Source organism: Ursus arctos, unplaced genomic scaffold, assembly GCF_023065955.2.
Source record: "Ursus arctos isolate Adak ecotype North America unplaced genomic scaffold, UrsArc2.0 scaffold_19, whole genome shotgun sequence".
NCBI classification, from domain to species: domain Eukaryota; kingdom Metazoa; phylum Chordata; class Mammalia; order Carnivora; family Ursidae; genus Ursus; species Ursus arctos.
The window spans coordinates 24,483,006-24,503,478 of NW_026622863.1; the positions used below are offsets into that span (position 1 = coordinate 24,483,006).

General features: G+C 42.3%; 1 protein-coding gene across 4 annotated transcripts in view; it reads left to right on the forward strand.

The window, feature by feature from the left end:
• Nucleotides 1–20,473, forward strand: part of WWP2 (WW domain containing E3 ubiquitin protein ligase 2) — a 142,510-nt gene that overhangs the window by 96,294 nt on the left and 25,743 nt on the right. For all 4 annotated transcript variants that reach the window (XM_026495129.4, XM_044382470.3, XM_048223763.2 and 1 more), the window contains exons 8-9: nt 2,745–2,955; nt 16,572–16,661. In XM_026495129.4, the coding sequence (XP_026350914.1) occupies nt 2,745–2,955; nt 16,572–16,661 (301 nt within the window). The remainder of the gene's footprint in view (nt 1–2,744; nt 2,956–16,571; nt 16,662–20,473) is intronic.

Sequence of the window (20,473 nt, forward strand, 5' to 3'; positions counted from 1 at the left end):
TTTCTTATGTCAAAATTTTTGATTCATCTGGAATTTATTTTCATGTCCTGAATAAGGTAGGTATATAACTCATCTTTTCCCCAGTGTACTACCCGGTTGTCACAACACTGCCTACTGAATGATCTCTTTGCTGTAGTCATTTAAAATGCCACCTTTGTCATATACTGAATTCCTGTGTGTATTTAATTCTGTTTCTGAACTTCCTGTTTATTTCATCGACAGCTGCTTATTCGTGTGTTAGTACCACATTGTTTTAATTGTTGTAGCTTTATGATGTGTTAATACTTTAGAGAACTACTCCCCCCCCATATACACATACACACAACACTCTCCTTTAGAATTTTCGTGGCTATTCTTCTGTATTTAGTTTTTCTTATAATTTTTTCTAAACATTTTATTTGTTTTAAGGACAAAGAGAGAAAGAGCAAGTGTGAACAGGGAGAGGGGCAGAAGGGGAGGGAGAAGGACAAGCAAACTCTGTGCTTAACACAGAGCCCAACACAGGGCTGCATCCCACCACCCAGATAGCATGACCTGAGCCAAAATCATGAGTTGGAGGCTTAACCTCCTGAGCCATCCAGGGCCCCCTAGTTTTTCTTATAACTTTTAGAATGAACTTTCTTAGTTCTCAAAAATGTCATGATGGTTTTTTTTGTATTGAAATGGAGTAAAATTTATAGATTTGCATGAAGAGAGTTGCCATCTGTTGTGTTTTACCAACTCGGCTGAGCTAGAATAGGAATAGAAGCATGCAGTCTGGCGTTTGTGTGGGGGAAACACCAGTTGCATAAGACGGAGTCACTTATTAAACAACTCATTTAGTTGATGTGCCAGACAGTGTTTCATACGCTGGGGAGAAAGCAAATGAATGGATCGCAGGTAGTCCCTAGGCTCTTTTCCATTTCTGAAGAGCGGGCGACATCACATCATGTGAAGAAATGTTGCTTTCAGCTGGCCCCCAGTCTCAGGTGAGCCGGTAGGATCCTGTCGTTGCTCGGTTGTTGCCATCTTGGGTTGCTTTAGAGGATGTGCACAGAGAGAGAAGGAGAGCATAGTTAGTGAGGAGTTCAGGCTCTGGAGGTGGGCAGTAGGGGTGAGAATTAGGTGCCCTCAACCTCAGGCGGTTATTTGACCTCTTTGAGCCTCAGTTTCCACAACTGTAAAATTAGATGTTCATTGTACCTAATGTGTGGGGTTGTGTGTGAGGCTTCCATGAGATAATCCAAAATGCTTTGCACTTTGCCTGGCACGCGCTGGTGTTCTGTACATGTTAACTAATACCACTTATATTGGAAATCTGACTCTGCTGGTCTGTTGGTGTCTGATTTATTATGTTCAGTTCCTGTCATTATTAAGGAGAAGCAATAGAAGAAGATACCTAGAGAAGAGCAGCCAGGTGATAAGAAGGGAAGGAGCCTAGGAACATTAAAGAAAGAACAGGCCTTCCTACCAGAAAGGAGAAGGTGAATGAGAGACAGGGTGGCCTAGGTGCTTACTCTGTATTGTGTGGGGGGTGGGGACTAAGACCAGCTAGTGGAATTCCGCTTCACGTAAGAAAAAACTTGCAGGCAGGACATCTGCTCAACGATGGAATGGCTCTGTAGCGAGTTCCTTGTCAGAAGTGTTTAAGAAGAATCTAGATAGTACATTTGTTACATTTGAAACTGCAAAAAGAATTTCTGAATTAGGAAGATGAGGCTAAATCACATCTAAGGGGTTTTCCTACAGAATTCTGGTATAAATATGCACATATGCAATCACATATGTAGAAAATTCTCTGCGTATGGCTTAGGCATTTTCAAAGAATTCTTTGAAAACCTTGTTTGATCCCTTTTTGAGTGAGAGGATATTGCATTGTCTTGGGGTCCTTGTGAACATGAGTGATCATCAAAGAAATAAAGAATGGAGAAATAAGGAGACTCGGAACAGGCTTATTTTTTAAATTTTTTAAATAATTTTTATTTTGTTATATTAGTCACCATACAGTACATCCCCAGTTTTTGATGCAATGTTCCATGATTCTCATGCATATAACACCCAGTGCACTATGCGATATGTGCCCTCCTTAATACCCATCACCGGCCTATCCCAATCCCCCACCCCCCTCCCCTCTGAAAACAGGCTTATTTGACTTCTTCCTCTTTGTCTGTTGTTATCGTGAAGACAAGTCCCTCATCTTTGGTGCCCATCTTTTTCATCTATAGTATTAATCTTTGTTCCATGCTTTGAGCATGAGTCTTTAAAGGAACAAGCACATGGTTGGAAGTTTTTTGCTTCTTAGAGTATAGAGAGCTTTTTTGAAGGAAGGTGCTATTTGTGCCCAGCAGACAAATGACAAGTTAAAAGAAAAGTATGTGACCCTGTAGATGTGGCCTTGGCCTTGCTTCATTTAGCACCAACACACCTTCCTGTTACCTTCCTTCCAGCTCCTCTTTTACTGTAATACATGTAATCAGAGAATACTTTAGAAAAATGTAATAAAGGTATACAAAAGAGGTAATATTTAATATATTTATTTCAGATCCATCTCCCAATTGTTGTGCAGGGGGTGGAGAGGAGAACAGGGGCAGGCCATTACTGACTTGCTGTCATTTCCAAAGTTATGTTTTGTAAAACTTTTTGCTGTTACCAGATGCATGCATGGTAGCTTTGTTGGTACTGTGTTACCACTTTAAGGGAAAAATCTAGTAAATGTGAACACGGGTCTAAGTTGATCTCTCAAATACGATTTCTCTTGTTTTCAGTGAATGACGAACCCACTGCAGCCACTGATCCTGAAGAACCCTCTGTTGTTGGGGTGACATCGTCGCCTGCTGCAGTGTCGAGTGTGACCCCGAACACCACTGCAGTGTCTCTCCCTGCTCCGGCCACACCGGCCGAAGGAGAGGAGCCCAGCACCTCAGGCACACAGCAGCTCCCGGTGGCTGCCCAGGCCCTCGATGCTCTGCCTGCTGGGTGAGTAGCCTTCCGGCCCACAGCAGCGCTTCCCCCACTCAAACCTGAGGCTCCTTCGCCAGCACCGAAACAACATGGTTATTTATTACCTAGTGGCTTGCAGTCTCTGGGGAGGCTGCCATTGCACAGGAGCGAGGAAGGTGTGGAAGAACTGCTTGTTCTACATAAATCTTGAAAAGAATCTAAATCATCTGGGGCAGAATCAATGCTACCTTATACCATGACTTGAAATGAATGGCTTGACTGAAAGAGTGTGACTTTTATGCAACAAGGAGCTCATTTTGCCTTCCCTCGTCTTTGGAGGGTGTTTATTGAGATCCTGCTCAGAAAACTGCTTTTCCTTTCCTGAATTTTATCTTAATAGTTTATGGAGGACGTTAGGCTCTGAATATTACTGTATATTCCTTCCATAATACTGGGGCTGATGTTAACATGGACTACTAGTTTTCTTGTGATCCTTTAGTTCAGAGTTAAATCTGATGGTAAAGACCATGGATGATAAGAAGGTGGCCCCATTAAGCCAAAGGGAAGTTCAGGTTTGGCTATATAGTGAATAGAGATGAAGAGCATGGACCTGGGAATCAAACAAATCTGGCTTCAAATCCCCACTGGATCCTATGTGACCTTGCTCAGGTGGCTTCTCATCTCTGTAAGTGGGGTGGTGGTTAATAATCATGCCTGTCTCTCTAGGAAGTTAAGGGCATATATGAAGCACTCACCCAATGGTGGATGTTCCACCCGGTGAGTGATATTTTTGAATCGACTGTGAAGGAACCATAAAGGAAGGGAATGGTTCTGAACTGGCTAGTGAAGTCTTGTCTCAGCAACTACCAGTCATAGTCAGAGCCAGTCCTGTTGTGGTCCTGAAGTCCATCCTGGTTATCAGTTTGGTACCAAGGAGACTGGTGTCTCTATCACCACAGTCACTGGTCTGGCTGATGGTGGTCATGGTGGCATGTGGGTGGGTCCTCTGAACCCTTGTAATTCATAAAGGAAAAGGGAAGGATGCACGGTCTCTTGCTTGATGTATAATATGCTATGTCTTCTTAAGCCTCTTTAGAAAACCCACTTGTTGAAAACAAAAATCTTAAATCTGACGGCAAATGTGATTTTTACCACATACATATCACATCCTTAGCGTTTGACCTACTACCTAACGTATATCTTAAAGTATGATGAATAAATGAAAAGTATTGCAAGTAGTTCCTAATACCTCAAACCTGGAGAGATGGAGTATTGAGAGGTGGCTCTGAAAAGTTTTTGTGAAGTTCTTGATTTTGCGAAAAGATTAATAACCAATTGTTTGTGTCCAGCTCTTCCCTACAGAGATTTATGTTCTCTTTTGTATGTGGTAAAGGATACTAGAAAGACCTTTGTTTGACTTATAATTTCAAATCTGTTTGCTGTAATTTGGGGGGAACAGAGCAAAATCCTTTTGGCGGAAAGGAGAGAAAATGGCTGCCTGTGTCCCCGGTGAGCTGTTTGTTTTCTTTCCGCTGAGTAAATGCCTGGAAGGCCAGCTTCGCTCCTGTGTCAGTCACAGGCAATTAGGGCTAATGGCTCAACATGTCTTTATGTAGGGTGTGTGTGAGGGTTACTGTTCTCTGGGATTGGGCTCTTCCTGTTTCCAGGCAGCTGGAAAACTCCAGGCCCTGAAAACACTCTTTATTCTAAGTTTGGCAGATGGAGCAGCCCAGGGAAGCCGATTCCCCACCCCCATCCTTGCCAGAGGCTGAAACAGTTTGCCGAGGTAGAGTTTGAACAGCATCTTTTCCTTAGAGCATTTAGAATGTGACAAGATCCCTGTGCGGGTCGGGGTAGGCCACTGCCCACTCTAACAAGTATGCTGGTACTGAGACCCAGTTTTCCATCTTAAGGTGCCCATCCCTAAAACAGTGGGAGCTTAGTACTTTGCAGGCTGGTTCGGGGCCTGGAGATTGGAGATTGCTACCAGAACTGCTTGAGTGCATGTCATCAGGATGGCATGCTTTCAGTTTGCTGCTCTGTGATGGCAAGTCAGAGAAGACATGCTTCCTGCCAAAGACCTACCATCACCGCACCAGCTTATTTACAAGTTCAGGAGATCTGATCAAGATGGGTTATTCCTTTATTCCGGGTACCTTGGCTTTATGAGTCAGGAGACCAGTTTTCATCTTTTTAAATAAAACTCTGAGCATGACATTCCATGTTTAGAATGCTGCCAAGGCTGCCCATTGTCGTTAGGGATAAATTCTCAAATCCTCAGTAAGGCCTAAAAAGCCCCACGTGATATGACCCCACCTACCCCTCAAGCCTTCCATGGAAGGCTCTGCTTCGCTCTCTAAGCTCTAGCCTTAATGACTTAGGTTAGTTTGACAGATGTATTACCCTTTCTCTGGACTTAGGACCCTCCACCATGCAGGTCACTCTTTCCGAACACTTCCTTGCCATTTTTTCCATTAATCAATCAGCACTTCCTCCGGGAATCTTTCCTTGATCCCTGGTAGACAAGGTCAGAGTGATTTGTCTACTGTAACTCTTCTCACATGTGTATTTGCTTGTTTTGTATCTCTCTAGCCTGCTGGGCTGTAAACGTCAGGGTGACAGGGAGCCTGACACAAAGTAGGCCCCCCAGACATATTTGTAATAAGTAAATATAAATGCCATCTTTTTTTTTTTTTCCCTTTCCCCACCTGGATGAATGTGTTCTGCTTCTTTGATACCTCAGATAGCAACTGTGACAGGAATAATTGCATTTTCTTCCCAGAGGCAAGAGTGGAAGGCTGTCATCCACTGGGTTGACTGGCTTTGGGTTCAAATATGCTGCTCTCAGAGAGTGGGGGCCGCTCTTCCCTGCTCACGAGGAGTCCTTGTGCACTGGGAGATCCCACGGAGCGTGTCTCCTTTTGGCTAAGGCATTTCTGAGCCACACGACATTGCTTTATCAAGGCAACCAGCCAGCTGTCTCTTCCCAACTTTATCTTCTCAACCCCTTCGGTCTCCTCTACTGAGCGATTGACCAAGGTTGACTTGGGAATCCTGGGGGCCTATCTTCCTGGTTGCTGCATTGCCTTTCTGAAATTTGCAGTGTTTGCAACTCTGGTCTGAAAGAGTTTACACAGGTCTGTCTCTATATTTTAAGGACCAAAGGTATGGAAGGCTGGGCTGCGTTAAGTCCACAAACAGAGCACCCCGTGGCCCTTTCTCTCTCCCTGTCTCCAAACTCTCCAGCTTTCTGTACTTTTAAATTTAATTAGCCTGAAAGAAGCCAAGTGGAAGGGTGTGGCATTTTCAGGTTGGAAATGTGCATTAAAGAAGGGGGTGCCAGGAAGGCTCAGGAGACATGATGAGATAGTGGTCCAGGCAGTGGGCAGTGGGGAGCGAGGCCACTTTGCTCAGCTGGCCCTGCATCTGTTTTTTATCAGCACTGAGCCCACTTCGGGAACCAAATGCTCATTAACAGACCGTGTGTACATGGCTTAGATAAACTCCAAGTGCGTCCTGGGCTCTGCAGCCCCCTCAGTCCCTCGCACACAGAGGCACATTATTTGACTCTGGCAGCCTGCACTCCGCTGTGGTTTCTTACATAAGGGAGGCCGTTGTGTTTGGACTGCCGACTTACCTCAGCACTGCCATTTCACACCATCCTTTTTCTCCCGCAGTCATTGGCTGGCCTGTCTGTTTCCTGCCTCAAAGGCGAATTAATTGAGGAGGGGTGTTTTCTAGATCTTTCGGCTTTGCCATCGCCCTTACCCCCACATCTGATTATGGTCATCCAGAGGCCCTTTGCCCCATTTGCTCCTTGAGACACTATCAAGGATGACAGTCTCATAAGAGCTCTTAGGTGTTTTGTTTGTGGAAGCTTTAAGAGACGTTGGAATTTGGAGCTTCTCTGCTAAGTTATAAACCAGCCGCTGCCATTGCATTTCATTCCAAGCTCATTTTTGGCTCTAGCCAAAGATCCTTTACCCAAGGAGTCTGAAAACAGTACTTCTTACACTGTCTGTGAAGAACCAGTCCTTTTTTCCCCCCGTTTTCTGTTTTTATTTTATTTTCTTATTTTCAATTGGTTACGAATCCTTACTTTTTTTCTCTACTTATCCCCTGATCACGTTATTTAGATGTTGTGGCAATGCCGAAGTGGTACAAAAGTTTCTAAATGGTTAGAAACTTCTGTACTTTTCTGGTTGCTAAACAGGAACAGTTTGGGCCATGGACCATGCTTTAAGTAGCACCAGATTAAAGGATTTTACTGGGAGACTATGCGTTTTTCCTGAATATGGTTTAGTTCTTGGCCGTGCAAGGAACATTACACGCTTAGGTAACACTGAATATCAGCAAATGCTTCTGGCTTCCCCCTCTTCATCTCAGAATGTAACCTTATTTCCAGAGATTCTTGTGCTGTCTGAGGCTGGTCCATGAGACCTTCTCACACTACTATATGTATGTGTAATTATGAATTTCCATTCTTAACTACACTTCCGTGAGAGCTCCTCAAGAGCAGAGATTATTGTGTCCATCTTTGTACCCCCAGCACCTAGCATAGTACCTGGCTTCCAGGGAGATGGGGTGGGAAGTATTTGTTAATGACTAGATAAATGATTTCACATTCTCAGTAGCATTTAAAATGAAAAAAGAATCTTTTTAAGTAGAAAAAGAAAATGGAAAAGAAGAATAGCAATAACAAGCAAACACCCAGATTTAACCATTGGTGCTTTCCAGATTGTGTATATTTTTTCCTGACCAGTAGTAATAGCTAACACGTGTTCAGTGTTTACAGTGTGTAGGGGAATGCTAAGTTTCGCCCATGGATTATTTAGTGCAGTCTTCATGACACACTGTATGGTAGCCGCTTTTTTTTTTTTTAAGATTTTATTTATTTATTTGAGAGAGACAGAGAAAACGAGAGACAGAGCAGGAGCAGAGGAGGAGGGGCAGAGGGAGAGGGAGAAACAGACTCCCCAATGAGCAAGGAGCCAGCCCGATGTGGGGCTCCATCCCAGGAACCTGGGATCATGACCTGAGCTGAAGGCAGTTGCTTAACCAACTGAGCCACCCAGGTGTCCCTGGTAGCTGCTTTTATCCTCATTTGCAAAACCTTAAGCAATTTGCCCAGGACCACATATACAAACACAAACACATAAACACATGTCTACCAAAATTTGATCATCTCATAGTATGCACCTTTAAAATTTATTTTTTATCGTAAAATATTTTAAGCATGCAGATAAGAATGGAGTGTAATATGAGACAACCTGTGGGCTCACCACCCAGCTTTATCAGATTTTAGCGTTATGCTATATTTGCTACAGACTTCCCCTTTTTTTAACCTCTTGACGAAGACATTACAAATCCAGTAGAAAATGCCCGTGAATCTCTTCCCGATTCCATTCCCTATATACAGAGCTACGTGGAATTGGCATATTCATTTAAACTGCTATAAGGTATTCTATTGTATGAATAGATAAATTTTATTTATATTTCAAAATTTATTTATATTTACTATATTTGTCATATAAATATAAAAAATAAAAACAAATACACATTTAAACATGTATATTATTTTAATAAACATTTATATTTGATAATTTATTTTTATATATAATTTATACCTTCCATTTGTATATTTAATAATATAACAGCTAAATAAATGTTTGTATATTTTATATTTACACTATTATCTCCTCATTATAAACACACTACAGTGAAGTTTTTTTTTTTTTTTAAAGATTTTATTTATTTATTCGACAGAGATAGAGACAGCCAGCGAGAGAGGGAACACAAGCAGGGAGAGTGGGAGAGGAAGAAGCAGGCTCCCAGCGGAGCAGCATGATGTGGGGCTCGATCCCAGAACGCCGGGATCACGCCCTGAGCCGAAGGCAGATGCCCAACGACTGCGCCACCAAGGCGCCCCTACAGTGAAGTTTTTATGTGCATATCTGGTCTGCATATTTTTTTAAAGAATTTATTTATTTATTTTAGAGAGAGAGAGAGAGTGTGTTGGGGTTGGGGGAAAGGGCAAAGGGAGAAGGGGAGAGCGAATCCTCAAATAGACTCCCCACTGAGCGCCAGATGCAGGGCTGGATCCCAGGACTCTAAGATTATGACCTGAGGTGAAACCAAGAGTGGAATGCCTAACTGACTGAGCCACCCAGGTGCCCCTGCATACCTGTTTCTTTGAGGCATGTGCTGGAGCTGGAATGTTATTGTAGGGATTGAAGATCTTCAATTTTAGTAGTACTGTCAAATTGCTCACCAATACCCTCCCACGAGCATGCATAAGCATTCCTGCTAAAACTTAATATTGTGAGATTTTTTTTTCCTTTTGGCCAGTTTGATGGGTGTGAATGGTGTCTCTTTGTGGTTTTAATCTGAATTTCCTTGAATGCCACTGAGATTGACACTCTTGTACATGTTTTTATTTGGTTCTTTGATTTCTTACTTTGTGAGTTGCCTCTTTGTATATTTTTGTCCATTTTTCTATTTGGCTATTTGTCTTTTTCTCTCTCATCTGTGGGGTTTCTTCATATATGCTGGATACTAACTGCTTTTTAATTCTGTGCACTGCAGACATTTTCTTCCAGCCTGTGGCTTGTCTTTTCACTTTCTAATGTTGCCTTCCATTGTACAGGAATTCAAATTTAAAGCAGCCATGTTTGTTAATCTTTTTCGTGTGCCATTTGTGTCTTGTCTAAAATTCTTCCTTACACTGAAGTTGTAAAAATTTTACACACACTCTCCCCATTTCGTTGATTCTGACACACTTGTTATTTCACATTTAAACTTGAAAATCGAGATGCAATTTACAAACATAATTGGTAGTATTTTTTTCTTTCTTGGTGATATGTTAAATCATTCAATTGATGGCATTTTAGATTTAATGAAAAATAGTATATTTACGTAATTTTTAAACAAAAATTTGATTATATTATGCGTGTCATTTGTTAACTTGCTTTTTCTACCCAATACATGGTAAATATCTGGATAAGTCAATATTATCTATCATGTTTTTTTCAATGACTGTTATACCCATCATAGAAATGACATGATTTATTGTACTCATCCTCCATTTGGGGGCTTTAGGTTGTTTCCTAAACATGTTTTTGTGCAACATGCTGTAACATACTGTGACATATGTACTTACAGCTAAATCTTTGACACATAATTATTTCCATGGCATACATCCTAGAAGCAGAACTACTGAGTAACGAGATATTCACAGAGGAAAGGTTTTTGACCAAGCTGCCAAATTGCCCTTTTGAAAGAGTATACCCATTTTTGCTCCCACCAAATATTTTTTAAAAAGTGAGTTTTTCTCTGCATTGCCAAATTTATCTGCAAAATCTGTTATCCGCAAAAATGTTAAACTTTTTTTTTTTTTAATGTACACCATCTCCAGGAATTGTCTTGCCTCTCCGTGAAAGCATGCATTTTAATATTGTCCTTCACGGGGGAGCAAATGCAAAGAAATTGGATGGTTGAAGGAGAAGAAAAACACACTTAATTCAGAAGGTTCGATTGAAGCTAAACAGTGCCATTCTCTGCTTAAAGGACGTAAAGTGCTGGTTGTTGATAGTTTTCAAAAAGGGGTTAGTGTGCTTAGATTGAAAGGAAAGCTCAGTATCTGAAAAAAGTTTCTTAGGGGAAGACTGAGTTTGACACATTTCCTACCCAGTTTACAAAGGATCTACTGAAGCCGTGAAAACGGTGAGCAGGAGATTTGTTCCCTTGCACCTAGATTTCTGGCTCATAAAAGTCTAAAAATGTCCCTAACAGAGGAAATAAATCTTATGTTTCACCCAGGAAGTGGCCGAAGCTTGGGGAATAGGATTTGGTTCAGTCATTTATTAGACAAGGAGAAAATAAACAGTGAATTCCACGGGGTTTGGGCCTTTGGGGAGTTGAACTTCCATATAGGCAACTTTAAGAATACTTGAATACTTTCAGTGTCTTTTTCTGAAGTTGAGTTTTTTATCTAAGTAGCCAGCAAGGCATCTTTTCTTTGAGGGCATGTAAGGGTTCTGGCCTGACCTTGTTTTCTAACAGAGTGTATTTTGAGTGAGTGTCAACTTTACTAATGCCCCATGCCTATATCAGTAAAAGTGTGCAAATTAGTAAATAATAAAAGTTAATAATGCTCTTACTAAGATCGAATTTTTGAGCATGTTGATAGGTAAATCTGTGAGGGCCTTTTATTTTTTTTTATTTTTATTTTTTATTTTTTAAAGATTTTATTTATTTATTTGACACAGAGAGGACAAGCAGGGGGAGCAGCCGGCAGAGGGAGAGGGAAAAGCAGGCTCACCGCTGAGCAGGAAGCATGATGCGGGGCTCAGTCCCAGAACCCTGGGGTCATGACCCGTGCCGAAGGCAGGCACTTAACCAACTGAGCCACCCAGGCGCCCCTGTGAGGGCCTTTTAAAGAGGACATCTCTGATACTAACCTGAACTCCTTGCCTGGCTTTCAGCCCTTCCCAACTTAATCGTACTCTTGGTGAAAATGTGATTGTATCCAAACATAGAAGGTAGGCATGTTGATCAGGGTTGGTTGAGTGGCAGAATAATCGAGAATTTCCTGAAGACCTTTTAGAAAACCTTCCACAAGAAATGTAGTTTAGGGGAACAGACAATTTCCTTTCAGATTATACAGGAGAGAAATGATTAGGTGTCGTCCTTACAATGGGATTTTTTACCCTTTTAATGATGGCGATGGGGGGGGCGGGTTAGGGCATGGGCATGGAAGATACAGTACTGAATAAAAGGCATAGGAGCAAAGGTAATTTAAGTTAAAAAAAATTACCTACAATTAATTGAAATTGGAGACTACTTTTTAAGTGCCTCAGAATACAAAGACCCTGTGTAGTCCATGGTCGGACTGAATGTTACTCGTTGAAGGCCAAGGAGCAATGTGTTGGGAAGGGACCTGAATCAAGCTTGATGCTTTGAACACTGTTTCTGAGAGCATCAAAGAAAGCTATTCAGTGGGAGAGGATATGACCATGTGACCAGGATGCAGTATTGAGACCCATGGGTAGTATGATTGAAAAGCCTTTTTATCTCAGTGTGAAGAAGATGCTTATAAGGGACAGAAACCTAACCCCTGACAGGGATGTGCTGATGAAAGGTCGCTGCCAGTATCACTTTCTTGGCATGGGGAGACCGAACCAAGACAGTCGGAAGGCTTAATCTATGTGGGTCAGCAGCAACTGAGGAGACAGGAGAATTGGGAGGCTCTTTTGATTGTCGCTAGAATTGACCGACTGTGCTGCAGTGAATGAAGGGAAGAGGTTTGTGTGAATTCTGAGGAGCCGTGCAGGTAAGGGAGGAGTCGAGAGTTCTCTAAGAAAAGCAGTTAGGCCAGGTCATGGATCAGGGAGGACCCACATGGACATTTAATCTGAGCAGGAGTCCAATTTTAAAAGGAAAAAATGTAGATATCAAAAAAGGTAATGCAAGAAAGGTCTTGTTCCTCTGGTAACTATTTTTCCAGTTAAGCCAATTGAGAGGGTTCACAGAAGGATGTGGAGATTTACTGGACAATAACAGCCCCTGAAAGAGAGACTTTCATTTCTAGGATCAGCTGGGATCAAAGATGGGATGGACAGATCTTATCCGGGCTTGGAAAGAGCTGCTGTAACTCTTGAATATAAGTGAAGAGGACTTCACACCGATTTTCTTTCTGTCGGCATGTGGGAATACCAATGTGGCAATTAAAGGCATTGACTTCATGGAATTTTAAGCGTTATCCCATCTTCAAATTAAAATATGAGCCAGAGTGTAACAAAACCAAGGTTTTTGCTTTGCCTGAAATGAATTATAAAAGTAGAGACTACTTAGAAGATGAAAGTTGTAACAAAAGAATTTTTGGAGTAAAGAAAAATGTGTTCTGGCACCTTGTATCTGCAATTGCTATGACAAATATTTTGTCTTTTTTAAAAGGTGCGGCCTCACCCACATGTTATGGACGCGTTTCCAAATAGTGACTACAAAATGAGCAGACTCGTTTTGTTGGTGCTTTTGTGCCAGAAATTGCCAAGGAAGGGAAGGAGCTAGCTAACTTCTCAGGGAATGCTGAGGAATTCTCAGTCACTTAGGCCTTCCTGGGAACAAATGTTATGAAAGAGTGGTTTGTTGCCATTTCCTTGAGCAGCTTCCATATTTCAGTACTTAACCCGTAAGCCAAGTATCTTTCTCAAGACTATCTCATTTCCAAATTCATATGAATAAGAGGGTATCAGATTTGCTGCTCTGTTACCAAGCAGACGGGAGGAGTTTGAGGATCTGGTGTGAAGCCACAGTATGTTAGCCTGGCTCTTTCGCTGAGAGGTCCTCACAAGAGAGGTTCTCCATAGATGGAAGACCAGCCTCGAGAGCTGGTAGTATTTTTTACTGTTTTGTCTTTAATTCAGAAGGGCATCTAGAGGGAGAAGATCTTTAACTTTTAACCCAGTGTGCATTTTCATCTGGTCACTTTTGGCAGAATATTCTGCCCTTTTAAAAAAACCGTTAAGTGTAAGGATCTTCTTTTTGCAGTGGGAGGAATTAGGACATCTGGGTCAAGTCACCCATATCTACTTTAACCAGAACATTGAGCAAGAATACCCAGGAGAGATGATGTTCTTGAGCTACAGGTTAACGGTGTAGGTGGCACTCTGGTCCTCAAGCTAGTAGTTGATCCCTTTTTTTTTTTTTTTTAAGATTTTATTTATTTATTCAACAGAGATAGAGACAGCCAGTGAGAGAGGGAACACAAGCAGGGGGAGTGGGAGAGGAAGAAGCAGGCTCATAGCGGAGGAGCCTGATGTGGGGCTCGATCCCAGAACGCCGGGATCATGCCTGAGCCAAAGGCAGACGCTTAACCACTGTGCCACCCAGGCGCCCCAGTAGTTGATCCCTTTTGAGAGATGGGACTGTGAACCACTGGACCTCACTGTTCCCAGGGCTAACCCTCCCACTGGTGCGAAATGTACAGCCTCGGGGTGCCTGGGTGGTGCAGTCATTAAGCGTCTGCCTTCAGCTCAGGGCGTGATCCCAGCGTTCTGGGATGGAGCCCCACATCAGGCTCCTCCGCTGGGAGCCTGCATCTTCCTCTCCCACTCCCCCTGCTTGTGTTCTCTCTCTCTCTGGCTGTCTCTCTGTCAAATAAATAAATAAAATCTTTAAAAAAAAAAAAGAGATGTACAGCCTCTTCTGGTAGATCATGTCTGAGCAGCGGGTTATGATTAAAATGGAGCCTAGAGATGAACACGGTGGACCCATTGTAATTACTGTCCCGTTGTCTTGATTCTCCAGGGCCCCCTACCTGGACTCCATTGCTGTTCACTTTGAGATGAGGGATTGGGAAATCACCTGGTACCTTGTTTTCTGGGTAGTAGGTTCCCTATAAATTCCAGTCGACCTTCCTTTTCCTCTTTTCTTTCTTTCAGCATGTTGTGGGAACACTCAATGGCTGGGGAGTCAGAGCTGAGTTGGAATGACACATAAAAGTTACTTAGCTTCTCTGATCCTCAGTTTTGCCCATGGTGATAGCATTTCCCACCTTAAAGGATGGAGGCAAGGACTGCTTGGGTAGAATGTGAACCTGTAGCTCATTATAGATGCTCAGAGGGTGATGGTGCCCCCCTTCCTTTCCCTGCCGTAAATCTGTATCTGAGCTAGCCTCTGAGGTGTGGATTGGTGCGGGCTGCTGATCAGACATTTTGGTTTAAATGAGAAACGGTACTGAATAAAGCTAATGTGCATTGGAATAGCCACACCAGGCTTAGTAATAGAAGTTAGGACATTCATTTCAGTATGCAGTCTGCTCTGCTATTACGTACCTGTTCCTAAAAATCATCACACAAAGGGAAAAATAATGCAATAAAAACCACAGGGCTTAGAGGAAAAGAATGGGTTAGGGGTATAACACTCAAAAAAGTGTCAGTGACAGGGGCTCCTGGGTGGCTCAGTTGGTTAAGCATCATTCTTCAGCTCAGGTCATCATCTCAGGGTCCTGGGATCCAGCCCCGTGTCAGCGGGGAGTCTGCTTCTCCTTCTCCCTCTGTGATCTCTCTCACTGTCTCTCAAATAAATAACTAAAATCTTTAAAAAAATGTGTCAGTGACATACATGAAAAATAGGAACCTAACAATGGTGGTAGCACAGTTTTACACGTTAAATGGTTGAGATACATAACAGTACAGAAAGTGTGTGTTTCTGTGAAAAGACCTGAAATGTGCTTGTTGAAGCTGGTGTTTGAAGATTTTGAGCTTGTGAGTGTTGTTGCAAAGTGGTGCAAGAAGGGCGGTCTGAAATCAGACGGGAGTTGTAACGCCAGATGTGGATGAGCACGGCGTACAGCATGTGGTAAACTGAGGCAGCTGGTAGGTGCATATGGGCTGTGTGTGTTCCTACGTGACTGGGTTCAGCTGGGGGAAGTCATCTGTGTGCATTTCGCGTTTCTAAAAAGAAAAGTGGTGCATAAGCAAACACAAAATTCACATTACGCTCACATTGTTCCCTCATGTATCAATCATGTTGGGATAGATTTATGTTTTCAAAACAAGCATTTCAGCAGAACTGACTGTACTAACTTCCTGGAAAAGGTCACCTTCCCCTAGGCAGTACCCACAAGTAGAAGTGAATGAAATCAATGTAAAACATAAAGGCTATTGGGACCATTAGCATCCTTTATAAAGTGGTGATTATTTTATAAATATAAAAATTTGCATCCTTTATATATGGATTACTGTGTTCTGAGTAAGTGGAGTTTATTGTCAGACTGCGTTGAGTATGGGAATAATAGGAGTGTGGGGGTGGATGGTCCTTGGCTGTATTTTGTATTGGTTTTGCTTTTAGATTATTTCTTTGGATCGTCTCCTACCTTATTGTTCTTCCATTAGCACAGAGTGGCCACTGTCAGCACCCCTATCTCATATTAACTTACACACAGACTCATGAGAAGAGGAGTCAATAAATAACATGAGGAGAGCAGTCAGTAAATAACAGTACACTGTGTTTCTTGATTTACCCAGATCTCTGTTAAAGATCCTCTGTAAATGAATCTTATATTTGAAAAAGAAATGTGATCATGAATATATTTGATCCTAGAAGAACAGTGATATATATATATATATATATATATATATATATATATATATAGTGATAGTCCTATAATTTGTGACTTTAAAAGGTAGTATATTCTACAAAGGCAGGAGGGTCCCTAGATAAACGTTAGGTGAGATCTCTGAAGCCCAGAAATTGCATACAAATTTTTGTTGGTGTGTGCACTTTGGAAGGAAAACGTCCTTTGCTTTTATCCCATTCCTAAAGGGATCTTTGATCCTAAAATGGCCATGAAACACTGATTTGGAAAAGTCCATAGAATGTAGATTCATATGGATCATTTAGGTGAAGCTAGAGTGATCGATGGCATATTCCAGTACATTGACTTCCTAAAGGAGAGATTTTGTTCTTAAGAAGTATTCGTGGGTGCCACCGTCAGTGACAGCATGGAGCTGGTTTGACCATTGGGTTGATCTCATATGTCATCTTTGTCTTCTTAAAGTTGCCACATCAGTAGTGAAGGACTCCTTCTCAAACAAGGGCTTATACATTTCAACTGTGTATCTCATGCTTCCCTTGACTTTATTTTTCAGATGGGAACAGCGAGAGCTGCCTAATGGGCGTGTCTATTATGTTGACCATAATACCAAGACCACCACCTGGGAGCGGCCTCTTCCTCCAGGGTAAGGCTTGGGCTGGTAAGCCCTGAGACTCTAGAACTGGCACCAAGAGTCACCCGCTGGCTTCTCTACCATTCACTGCCATAGCCATCTCTTTAGTTCCGCCTACTCTTTGCTCCTTTCCCTCTCTTTTTTCCCCTTCCCTTGTCTTCTCCTTCTGCATTCTTTTTTCTCTCTATTTTCCCTTCTCCCCTTATTCATTGTATTGGCCATGACTGATGGCCACAGGCTTTAGTAAGTGATACTCAGAACTACCATGGCTGTTGGGTCCTGGAGGAAGAGGGCTCCTGCCTCCTGGGCCTTTGGTATCTTGATGCCCTCAGTTATTTCACCTACGGAGGTACCCTATCAGGGTCAGGTTCTCAGTCTCTTTCTGCAGAGGTAGCAAAGTACAGGGACATTTATCCCTGGTCACCTGATTGCTTTTCCTATGCACTTAATTCTCCTCTCATTTCTTAGGACATCCTAGGATTTTCACAGCATCTCTGGGGGAAAAAGGGCATGAGGAAGCCAAGATAGAAAGGGTGTTAATGCATTTCACAGTACCCTATGCCTGATCGGCCCCTGAAGGGTGCTTCTCGTTCAGTTGGGCTTTGTGAGAATGCAGCTAAGTTCTCTAAAACCAGAGGATGAGTGAGGCTTCCAAGTGAGGGAAGACTGTCCAAGTTTAAGGAGAAGGGGTTTGGTTCCCTCCTTGCCAGGGACAGAAAGTTCTTTCCACATGTGCCTTTTGGTCCTGAGGGCTTTCAAAAGAGAATGTATTCTGGTCTCAGGAGAGAATCACCTCCCAGTGAAGCAGTCATGAAGGGCTCCTACAGAACATATGAACACCTCCCCACCAAGCTTGTAAAGGGAGAGGATGTCAGGGGTGGGGAGTATCAGGAAAACCCATGTGCTGTGGTTCAGCAGTCAGGTATGTGCTGGGCAAATACCACCTCACCTTCTGGTCCTACGAATTTCCATGGATGGGCTGTTTTTAGTTTCAGTTTTCCAGTAGAATGCCGTGTTTTCCTTTTTTTCCTTACCCTTCTGGAAACAAAACTATAATCTGTCATCATTAGTCCTTGTTCTGTTTTCTACTTTAAGTCCAGAATATTTATTTACATATTTAAACAAAGTAAAATATTGACTTCTTAGAAAAAAGTCAGACTTTTTACTTTGGAAATTATGGAAATTTTCATATTATGATGGATAGTTTCAAATACGCAGTAATTAGAATCCCCACATACTCAACACTTGGCTTCAGTAATTATCCAACTCATGGCCAGTCTTGTTTCATCTGTACCAGAGGTTAGCAAACTATGAGCCTGTGGACGAAATCCGACCTCTACCCATCTTTGTAAATAAAGTTTTATTGGAACTCGTACACACTCCTTTGTTTACTTATTGTCTATGGTTGTTTTCATGCTCAACGGCAGAGTTGAGTAATTGCGACATAGACTGTATAGACTGCCAAGCCTAAAATATTTACTTTGTAGCCCTTTATAGAAAAAATTTGCCAACTCCTGATCTGTAATTCTCACCCGGCCCTCTCCCCCTTTCTTAGATCATTTTGAGGCAAACCCCAGGCATCATATAATTTTATCCATATTTTGGTATATATTCCTAAAAAATGTTCTCTTATTAAAAACAAAACCACTGTATTGTTAACAGTATTTCCTTGCTGTCATCGAATACCCAGTCAGTAGTCAAATCTCTCCAGTGTCTTGTAAATTAATCATTGATTTTTAACAGGATGCTTTTTATACTTCTACTTTTTGTGTCAACAACCCATGTATTTAAAAGCAACATTACCTCTGAAACCAATAATACATGTGTTAATTAATTGAATTAAAATAATTAAAAAAATAAAAGCAGCCTTAACTCTAGAAGTGTTCTGGTTGCTGCCTCTTACCCTCTCTGGCCTATAAGTTACATAGCATTGATTTTTAACAGGATGCATTTTATACTTGTACTTTTTGTGTTGACAACCCATCTATTTAAAAGCAACATTACTTCTGAAACCAATAATACATATGTTAATTAATTGAATTAAAATAATTTTAAAAAATAAAAGCAGCCTTAACTCTAAAAGTGTTCTGGTTGCTGCCTCTTACCCTCTCTGGCCGATAAGTTATGTAGGCCTTGATATTGTGAACATTTGGATGGAATCTAAGTGAAGATATTTAATGGTGTCTCCTAAGGATGGCCCAAGATTTGATTCCTCGTTGAGTGTTCAGGTGGGACACTAAAGTCAGCTTTCTTATTTTCAGAACAGTTTTAATGTTTTATTGGGAGATGGCTCAGCTCACATAGCCTATTAGTTTTTTTTTTTTTTTTTTTTTTTTTTTACGATTTTATTTATTTGACAGAGAGAGAGAGAGCACAGTCTGGGGGAGGAGCAAGCAGAGGGAGAGGGAGAAGCAGGCTTCCTGCAGAGCAGGGAGCCTGATGCGGGGCTTGATCCCAGGACCCTGGGATCATGACCTGAGCCAAAGGCAGATGCTTAGCTGACTGAGCCACCCAGGTGCCCCCAAATGGTCATTTTTTATCTAGGAACAAAAAGTATTGGCCCTGGTAACTAAAGATGAATACGGTAATTTGCTCTTAGGTGGTGCTCAGACCAAAGGTGAGCAGGGAGAGGGGTCTCCATAGAGCACGGTGTAGGGGAGGCCTCAGAGAGAGGTGGATCAAACTTGGTCTTGCAGGAAATGCTGGAGGTGGACTTAAAGACAAGAGGAAGTTGATCCAGGTTTGGGGAACAGTGTGAATGGAAAAGATGTCTGTAGGGAATGATTCATGGAGCAGTTTTGCTGGAGTGGAAGGTTTATGTGAAACAAAGATGCTCAGAGTGTGTCTAGCAAGGCACCTGGCTGCGGCGGGCATGCCTGCTGGAAGTGGAGATAGTAAAAGGGCTGACTGGGCCTCCAGCCATTGCTCTGTTTTTATAGATTGTGAATCTTTGTAAGATTCCACCCAGAATCAGGGGTAGGGTTATGCTGCTTAGAAGTTTGAAATTCACCAGTGCAGAGGACTTTCAGTTAAACATGTGGATTGAACATGTGTTTATTTCCATTCCTTTCTGAAAACCCCCTAAAATGGCAATAAAAGTATAATGATAAAAGAATGGAAGAGGAGAAGCAGCATATGGGAGATGGTAATCAAAGTTTAGTTGCTGATAGCTAAATGGCAGAGCTGAGAAAGCTGAAACCCAAGCTTGCAGTGTGGGTATCCCTCAGGAAGCCAGCCAGTTTGCAGCTCGCAGCCCTGGAAAGCCTCAGCAATCAGACATTGGGGTGTGTGTGTGTATGTGTGTGTGTATGTGTGTGTATGTGTGTGTAGTGAGACTAAATAATCGTGAAGTTAAGTTAGAAATCTGTGCAGGGAGGGATGCCTGTGTGGCTCAGTCGTTAAGCGTCTGCCTTCGGCTCAGGGCGTGATCCCGGAGTCCTGGGATCGAGCTCCGCATCAGGCTTCTTGCTCCACTGGGAGCCTGCTTCTTCCTCTCCCACTCCCCCTGCTTGTGTTCCCTCTCTCTCTGGCTGTCTCTATCTCTGTCAAATAAATAAAAAATCTTTAAAAAAAACAACAACAACAAACAAAAAACAAAACAAAAGAAAGAATCTGTGCAGGGAGCATTTAGGTTCTCAAGTTGTCAGCCATCACTTGCATCCTGCTCTCACAGGCATGCGTGCACATGTGTATGCCTCTTGCACACAGGCACACATGCAGCCGGCCTGTGGAATATAGCCGTAGTGGAAGGCGGAGATGAACTCAGAAGATAAAGGGATTAAGTGAGGACCCTGTCCCCAAGTTAAAGACTGGAAAGTCTTTTG